The 9,773-nt window shown below is 42.4% G+C and overlaps 1 protein-coding gene across 1 annotated transcript in view; it reads right to left on the bottom strand.

Annotated features, from left to right (window-relative positions):
* Nucleotides 1–811: 811 nt before the first annotated feature.
* The window catches only part of epha4b (eph receptor A4b), a 177,462-nt gene continuing 168,500 nt past the window's right edge, over nt 812–9,773 (bottom strand). The window contains exons 14-16 of the mRNA XM_010786006.1: nt 7,075–7,136; nt 3,947–4,156; nt 812–844 (exon numbers count right to left, since the gene is read on the bottom strand). Of these exons, the coding sequence (XP_010784308.1) occupies nt 812–844; nt 3,947–4,156; nt 7,075–7,136 (305 nt within the window). The remainder of the gene's footprint in view (nt 845–3,946; nt 4,157–7,074; nt 7,137–9,773) is intronic.

Below are 9,773 nucleotides of genomic sequence, written 5' to 3'. Positions count from 1 at the left end.
AAGTCTATCACTCTATCCTCACAATCCCTTATCTCTGACACCAATAAATCGAGCGGATCAACTCAATGTAGCAGAATCACATTTAGCGATGACAAGCGCTTTTTCACACTCAACACGCGCACCCACACACACACACACACACACACACACACACACACACACACACACACACACACACACACACACACACTAAGGATAACAACTTGTTCTGTGTTGGATTTGATTGGATGTGGATGCTGCTGTCTGCCTGCAGGAGTAAAATATGGCTGTCGTTATTGTGTGCTGTCATAACGTGGCCTGTAAATCTCTCCCTGAGTGGAAGAGAGGAGGAGGCAGGAGAGAATTGATTCTCTTGTTGTACTTCATCTTTAGCCTCTCTGCTCTTGGTGCCGAGCCAAAGGCCTTGGACGCCATTTTCATTATGTGCACTTCTTCAGGAGGAGACGATGATAGTGGCCCCACTGTCTGATGTCATTTTAATTACCCTGCACTCACATCTAGCATGCCATAGCTGTCTTTCTTTTCCCTTTTAATTCCTCACTTTATTTCCCCTGCCTTCTGTCTTCACGTTTTTAACCTTCACGGATTCCATTTTACCTTCTTATGTTCGACCTCCATCAATTCACTCCATGCCTCAATCCTCTCCGTCCCCTCCCTCTCCCCCCCCTGTCTGAGTCCTACCCAGCAGCAGCTCTGAGCTCAGACCTCCACCGTTAAGCGGGGTACAACTGATAACGTCAACCATGCTGTCTGTGACTGACAGCTGAGTAAAATGGCTGTGGCAGCACACAGAGGCATGGAGAATCCGTTTTCAGGCTGAACCAGAGTCGGTCCCCGCGCCCATCTGTCAGACGAAAAACAGGAGAGCGGACTATCAGTCACAGCTGACCCGCAGTCAGCCACGCGAGGGACTAGTTGGGAGGGGAAAGGTGGAAAGCAACAGAAATAAGCATGAAGATCAACAGATGGCTCTCTGTCAATCACTGTCTTTCTTTCTTGTTTGATTTAATTTGATCCATCCTCCCACCCTTATTCTTCTCTTATCCTGACAATCCAACATGTTGTTTTATTCCTTGTATCTTCTCCTACCACATGTTATTTCCCTTTCCCTCTTAGCTCCCTTTTCTGCATTTGTCCGCAGGTGGTACAGCACTGAATGTGACATGAGCTCAGTCAGGTTTTCTTCTCCTCTCCCCCACACAGCTTTAAATGCTGTCATTACACTCGCTCCATGCCATTTCTCTCCCACTGTAATTGGAGGTGCTGAGATGGAAAACAGGGTCCTTGATTTTATACTTGGAAGATACTGATAGCCGGTCATGTGCTTGCCGAGGGAAGGTGTGTGGGAAGATTGAAAACTTTAAAAATGTTGCATTACAATGTTGTACCAGAAATGAAACTGAAGAAAGGCAGCTACAGTATGTGATTTGAAATGTTTAGGAAATGACGCAGTGGAACTGTTCATCGACTTTGACGCTCCCTGCCTTGTTTGAGGGAGCAAAAGTGAGGGTATGACACAGGTCTTTTCACAGCCTCTTATTAAAAAGCACAGAAAATAACATCTTGTTAATGATCTGCAAGCTGAACCCCGGAGACACGTCTGAACACTAGAACTGCGGGACATAGAGAGACTATCTTCTCTTTTACGCTTACAGATAAATTCATCTGCGTGTAAAACCATAATATTGCTGGAAAAGTACAAAAAAGCACTTTAAGCGAGGTGAGGAAAAAAAATCTATGTGGCAATTTAATTTAGTGTAGAGTGAACACTTTTACATATTACTGTACAAGATGCAAATGAGATTTCTCCCCTTGAATAATCATCCGTCTAAAAGGCTGAACCTCACTGGGAGGTAATTACACTGCTCTGATCATTAAATAACCCCTGTTCTCGCTCTCTCACACACTTTCTCTCTCACGCTCCCACCTCTCTTCGCAAACCCCCCACACCTTTCTATAATACACACTGAAAAAATATCACACTAGTTTCAACACAGGTATCAGTTTCTCACAAAAACTGTATTCCACATAGACACCAATGGACAGTCAGTGACACATGATTCACACACCTCCAACACACGGACAAATTGAACAGTCTTGGAATCGGCCACCTTTAAATAATGGTTTTTTTTCCCACCATCTTCTCTACCTCGTAGATCTTACCATTGCTAGTAATGACTTGTGGTCAACCAGTGAGAATCAGTAGTAAGTAACATTCTTCTACTATTTAAGCTATACAATGTACTTACAGAAGACACTGTTTAAAATTGTAACCACCTGTAAAAATACTCCATGAAATCATTTCAATACATGACTGTACTTGTAAGTCTATAACATTTTAGGATTTAGTGAGAAATGTCCATCTATTTTCAGTTTTTTGAGTCCAACATCTTGTTTTGTATAACCAAACCACGACACTGCTTAGTTTAACATACTGTATATACAGAGAGAAGTAGGAAATATACATAAAAAAAAGTATTGTACTGTGTCAAAACATCTGTTTAGTGAGAGAACAGGTGAATTCAGAGTGGCAGAAAACTTTATTACGGCTCCCTTTACAACTTGACAGGAAGATTGGATCTGATTCTGATACAGCAAATAGATCAGAGGAACATTGGAAAACAAGGCTTTGTTCATTTGGTTGCTACAGCTGCCTTTGTTTAAATGTCATCAGCGAGGGAACAAAAACTGCTCAAATGTGCAAAATAAGTGCTTGATCTCTTTTAACTTTTAGGTAGTGAAAATGAGGTAAAGAGAGGAGTGGAGCTTCTGAATTCTGACTCTGGACCACAGCAGCTGCATGTCAAATGTCCTGTAAATGGTTGGAATCCCCATTTTGGATGTACTGTTCGGATATCAAGTCAAACCTGAACAGCAACCTTGCTCATTCATGTAAGACGTTGCTATTGCAAAACTCATTATGCTAGTTGTCAGGAGAAGGTCACCACTATGACACAGAGCTCCAAGCTGCCTGGAGAAATTTAGTATGGATCCCCTTCCGCAACATGCAGAGCTCAATTCCAGCTGTCATCGGGCTGGAGGAGGCAGAAATGTATTACCAGCCAGGATAATGTGCTTTATTATTTAGTTTATATGCCAGCTCACGCTGCCTCGGGCCAATGAGAGGAGCAATTACAAGGACAGGGATGTCTATAGTGTGAGTGTGTGCATGCAGGTGCACACACACACACGCACGCACGCACGCACGCACGCACGCACGCACGCACGCACGCACACACACACACACACACACACCACTTACACGTAAAGTACGGATGCCTCTATAGTCAATCACGTAAACAAGAGAAACTACCTTTTTCGGTAGCCCCACAATTTAGTGAATTACGGCCTTAGAAAAAGATTTGGGACTAACTTCGGACCCGAGTGTCAAATTCAGTGTACTCAGTTATCCTTTTTACATACTTTAAGTTGTTCCTTTGTTTAATAATTGGTTATGCTAAGTTTTCATATCGTATCGTATACCACACACAATATGACACATAACCAACCTATTCGCGATACGGTAACATGACGTATGAAGTCACCATCACCACGTACCGGTTCCCTACTATTTGGCAAAATTGTAACTCGCTGAAACTTTAATCGTAATCCTCAATAACGAAACTCTCCGTTTACGACCGTCCACACACACCCACACAACCAAACACACCCACACAACACCACAACACCACACACACACACACANTAGCTGTGTCATTCCTAAGCCTATTTATTAGCTGACTTTTTTATGTTAAAAAGATTTGTTATAGAACAAATGCATGAAAGTATTAAAAGCCAGTCAATTGTTCATGCATTTGTTCTATAACAAATCTTTTTAACATAAAAAAGTCAGCTAATAAATAGGCTTAGGAATGACACAGCTAACAAGAATGACGGCTAACGGTTAGCTGTTTGTTTGTATATGTTATTTCTGTGTGTGTCTTACCCTCGTGGTGTAGGCAGCCTCTGGGTCGTCCTCCAGAACTCGACTCAGGCCGAAGTCGGACACCTTACACACCAGGTTGCTGTTGACCAGGATGTTACGAGCTGCCAGGTCTCTGTGAACGTAGCTCATGTCCGACAGGTACTTCATACCTGAGGCGATGCCACGCAGCATGCCGACCAGCTGGATCACCGTGAACTGCCCGTCATGTTTCTGTAGGGAGAGAAGAGGGGGAGATGAATTAATATGCAGCACAGAGTCTGAATGTTGACATTAAGATGCAACATTAGGGTATTAAGGTCTTCCTCTTCAGCCTCAGCAGGAAGTAAAGGTTTAAACGGGGATAGAAGCATCTTCAATGGCACCAATCTGCTTTTAAAGAGCTATGTGAAAGAACTTTGAATCCTTTACAGCTCTTGTTAACCCGGGGCTTTGACCTCTCTCTGGGGGGTGGCCAGCAGAGGATAAACTTCTCCTCCCTTGGGTCAATTGAGGATCACCCAAATCTCCTACTGGCAGAGGATTGTGTCTGACAGAGCAGACAAAACGTTCCTCTCTAACACTGACGGCGTGGGCAAGTAGAGCTCACTTGGTTTCAGATTTGATCCGTCTTTGGCAGAGAGAAGAGCCTGTTGATCGATGACGGTCCGGCTCACCTTCCTCTGCCAATTATTTCTGCCCTGGGTCAACGGTCCCCGTTAAAAAGCCATCCATGTTATCAGTCACCCTCTCTCCTTTATATAACCTCACCTTCTCGCCGTCCCTTCGTCCTCTCCATTCATCTCTGTCTGTCCTCAGTCTCTGTCTCAGACAGAGAACTCTGTATTACTTTGAATCAGTTCTCATCCATCTTTCTATCTTCCCTCATCTTTCTGCATCTGTGCACCCCTCCTCCCCTACCGCGATTCTTCTTTCTCTCTCACTCCCTCGGCAGCTGTGGAGTAAGTTAATTAGCCGGTGGTTTTGTGAGATGCTGATTGATTGGACTGTCTAACAAACCTACAGACTTCCTCTATCAATCTGCCCACCACGTTGCATTGCCAGGAAGGGGCAGGGCAGGGAGAGAGAGAGGAGACAAATGCAGGGCAGGGGGGTTAGACAAGGAGATAAAGGAGACAGATGAGTAAGGTGATGATAGAAAACGAGACTTTTTGTCAAATTCTTGAACCTTACTTACGTTTTTACCAGAAAACTAAAAGGAGACGCTTACAAAGAGAGATGATAGAAAGGCTACAGCGGGTAGAAACAAGGAAGCTAAGAGAGGAAGAGCTTTTCCAATAGAGCCGTGGTTTTGTTGTTTCCGAGGGACAACTACTTAATAAATGGTCAGCGTAATTAAAGACACATATGGATGCCAGGCGCACGGATGAGTTGTAAAACCCATAAAATCCCATCATTTTATGGAGCCACTGCGGACAGTCTTTATGACCGTTATTACACTACATACTGTAACACACAACACACGTGGGTGTATGTGTGATTTTGTGTGTGCACGTGTTTCAGGCCCTTTTAATATGTCCGATTTCATTTGGTTTTGCTCAGTGTTGCTGATGGGATTGGTGTCTATTTAGCGATGGGCCTATCATCACAGGCTTAATGGCTTTAGAGCTCTGCGGTGATTTTACTGGCCGACAAACAACTCTGAATATGAATCAGGGGGACTTTCAATGTGATGCACACCAGGGCTGCAACGGGCTATTCATCTGTGTATGCAAAATGCAGGGCTCCTCATCAACACGGCTACATTTGCTTCTTCTGCCGCATTATGTCTAAGTAGAGGAGTCATGAATCAAACATTAATCAACATTTACAACATTATTTGATTGTTTTCGGCTTCTGCAATCAACTAGGGATCAATACTTTAGTGAAAGTAATTACATTACATTAATTGAAATACTTCAAAACCTTGTGTCAATTATGAGAAAATACATTAGATTTCCTGTATAGGATGGCTTTAAGAGTAATTTTTTAAAAACATGTTGTGACATATTGAGTGGCAGGCTCCTCTAACTCTTGTCATGATGTCGATTTCAATAACAGTCTTCCTTAGATGTTTAAGTCTGTTCACTGATAAGGGATTCAGCAATAACCTTGGGTAATGTCTGCCTTTAGGACTCAATTTTGTAATACACCAAAATGAATGTATACTTACATTTTATTCAGTTAACCATTGTTGTCTTTTACTGAGACTTCAGCTAAATAAATGTCTCTAGAAATATTTGTGCTGACTATATTTCTGTATTTAGTAATGATGCAGATATCTTTGGAATTACTTTGGCATTGAGAGGTTATTTTCAATGTTTTTTCTCAGTTGCTGTCTTGACTGTTGTGGTATTACATTACACTCTGTATGAGCTGTTCATTTTTGTATCCCCTGACAAAGCGAAATGTTGCTCACAAAGCAATACACTTTTCTTTGCTTTATTGCCTATTTGTCAGCAGTGTGCTGCTTTTCTCGGCCCTGGGATATAGTCACTAAGATCATTTCATAGACCTAGTATCAACCATCGGGTGATAAAATTGCGGGGAGGCAAAACATCCCTCTGACTGTTTCTGTTCCCATCCTTTTCTCTGTCCACACTAAGAGCAAAGTATGTTTACTCAATATACCATACTATCAACACTACCTTCCTGTATGTACTGTTTGATAATAACAGAATTACTGCAAGACAACACTTATTTGATGGATTATTTGTCTACGTACAGTACACTGGTTGTGTTGTCTTTTGATATTGAAAAAGCTGCATGCCAGAAATAATGTTTTATTTCTAACAGTTATGTACTTTTTCCAATTTTCTAAAACTGTTTTTACTCACACTCATAATGTGGTGACAGCGTTTAAAAAGGTGGTCCAAAACGTAGAATGGGTCCTTGTTAACTCAAGCCCTTGGTATAAAACTTTGTGTGTGTTATTGCCAACAAAAAATGAAAGGCAATTTCATTCAGGAAGCTCTTATTATACTTTTTAAAAGAATGTGCCCTCAAGTAAAGCAATCTGGGGTTGTTGGAATTTCAAACATTAGACATTACAGCTGGGACATCATTTTCAGCATGGCCTTTGTTAAGACTTGCAGCCCTAACCTTGAAGGAAATGTGTGCTCCATGTTTCCTCCAGCTGAGCGGTTACTCACCTTGAGGAAAGTGTCCAGAGATCCGTTTTCCATGAACTCCGTTATGATCATCACTGGTTTACCTACGGAGGCAGATAACAAGGCTGTTGTTAGTGGAGCAGAATTACAAGGAACAAAGACAGCCACCATAAAGAGACCAGGACAGAGGAATAGTGGAGTCCACAGCTGTGACCAGCCTCCCTCTCTGACTGTCTCTTGGGGATAACATGGCATGTCGTCATCAGTCACACTGACAGCTTCTAATCAGCCCTCTCCATAAACGCCAGGAGATAATTAGAATGGACCAATCCACCAGAATATGTGTGTGTGTATTAGGGGGCCTCCGGAGATCTCATGAATACTAATCAGCCTCAAGGGGAAAGGGGTTGTGGTGGGATCGCTATGTGCACCTGCACCTGCATGAGTGTGTGTGCGTGTGTGAAGAAGGGGTGGTTGACTGACGGGCCCCGCGCACTATAGTCCCCTGCATTGCATCTGTTGGGGCTTACAAATCATTAACAAAGTACCTTCAATCACATGTACACACACACACACACACACACACACACACACACACACACACACACACACACACACACACACACACACACACACACACACACACACACACACACACACACACACACAACGGCATAACAGCCTCTCCAACGTGTTGTTGAGCCGCCAACATTCATGAACGCTACTCAATTTCTTCCTGAAAGCACATAATTAACTAATCACATTCACATTCATTCGAATTTATAGCCTTTCATCGCCTTTAGAAATAACGCAGCTGTTTGTGGAGCTAAAAACACCGCCCTGTGTGTGAATGTGTGTGCAGATCGGGTATTGATGTTCTGCCAGGTGGAGTGTGTTACGGAAGGATCAGTAAGGAGTTTGCTCTTTTACAGCTCTTTATTAAGTGAAAGACGAACGTGTTGTCTCTGCTTTCCCCAGTTCCTTGAGTGTGCTTGTGAATTGCTTTGTTTGTATCAAAGTGATAGAGATTAAGTATAGACACTAGTACAAGAAGAGCAATTGAACCAAACTTAACACAGCCTTTCTTGCTTGCTTACAACAATAAGTGCAAAGACATTCATAGGAAAATGCAGAAGTATTTATTTAAATGGAAAGTGCAAGTTCTTTTTTTATAGTTCCTTTCAAATATTTGTTATTGTTGTAAAAAAAAAGAAAACTTGTCTCTCACAGCCTATTGGATTTAAATGAGAAAACAGTGCAATCAAACTGCTTTTGTTGCCCTCATCTCATTGACACATATTCAGGAAAAACATGAGAAAACGCATTGGCCAAATGGAGCAACCTACAGAGGATATTTGGTGGCCACAGAGTAACTTTTGTGGCTATCAGGTCATGGTTAGTGTCTAAACCTGACGTTTAAACACTATGTCTGGTTAATTACATTATGAGAGGCGGTTTCTGTGTGTTGGTGTAAGTCTGTATAAATCTGGGTAATTTCATTATGACTTGCAATCTGTATTTGCGCCAGTGGTCCGCATTAAGCTGTTATTGGATGAGACGGCCCAATGTACAAACAAGAAAATGAAATAACTGCCGTATTGATTAATGTTAAGGCTCTGAACTAAGTGATACAATGCTTTTAACACGGGACAGATCTCTTTTCTGGGAAGCGCCATGTGATGGTGCGGGGGGTACATAGAAACAGTGAGATAGAAACTCAATAACCTTATCTCCACTCCTCTCTTCACCTAAATTCCCTCCCCTTCTCTTTCTCATCTCCTCTCATTTCCTCACGTTTGTCTCTTCGCCATCCCTCCTCTTGTCTCTCCGCCCCTCATATCTCTTTGCACATCTTCCCCCGTTGCCCTCATTTGTTTCTCAAGCCCCATCTACTCTCATTTCCTAACTCTTGTGTCCTATCTCATCCCTCCATCACTTCCACCCGTTTTGTACCCGTTGTCACCTTTTCTCTATGTTTCCCTCCCGTTACTCCTCTTCCTCATTTTGTCCCTGCAGTCCAATCTTCAAATCTGCATACTTATTCAAAACATGAATAATTTCAAACACTCTGACAAAAAAGATTGAAACACTTATTGTTCAGTGCACAAAGACTCACAGTTAAAACTAATCACTAGTTTCTTCAAACAGAAGACTGCTGGAAAAGATGGGTGCTTTTGCCAGTTTTAACAGCACCTTTGTAGGAAAGCTTTTTGTGTGTGTGTGTGTGTGTGTGTGTGTGTGTGTGTGTGTGTGTGTGTGCACAATGTGGAAAGATGAGATGAAGCTCGGTAATTGAGGGTTTTCCAAATGAGCCGATTGTTGCAGCGATTGTAAAACACATAAAGGATGGAAGGATAACATGAGGGACAGGGGAGATGAAGGCAAGATAAGTATATGTGGGGGGGAGGTAGGGAAGGGGCAGATTGCAGCACTTTCCTGATGTGTAGAGAGACAGATAGAGAAAAGAAAGATCTATTTTTTCTCTTTTCCCGCATGTGGCGCTCTAATTAGCATGACAATAGCAACAATCAGGTGACAGACAGCAGAGTAGGTTATTAGAGTGGCTCACAGCTCAGGGCTTATGAGGTTTTAAGAGGAGAGAACACACACACAAATGCACATACACACACACACACACACACACACACACACACACACACACACATACAAATGATTGTAAAAGGAACGTGCACAGCCAAGATAGGCACATACCCAATACAAAATATAACTTTGAAATGTCA

Source organism: Notothenia coriiceps, unplaced genomic scaffold, assembly GCF_000735185.1.
Source record: "Notothenia coriiceps isolate Sejong01 unplaced genomic scaffold, NC01 NC01_scaffold00000969, whole genome shotgun sequence".
Classification (NCBI taxonomy): domain Eukaryota; kingdom Metazoa; phylum Chordata; class Actinopteri; order Perciformes; family Nototheniidae; genus Notothenia; species Notothenia coriiceps.
Note: the sequence above shows the minus strand (reverse complement) of the source record. Positions and strands in the feature narration are given on the sequence as shown.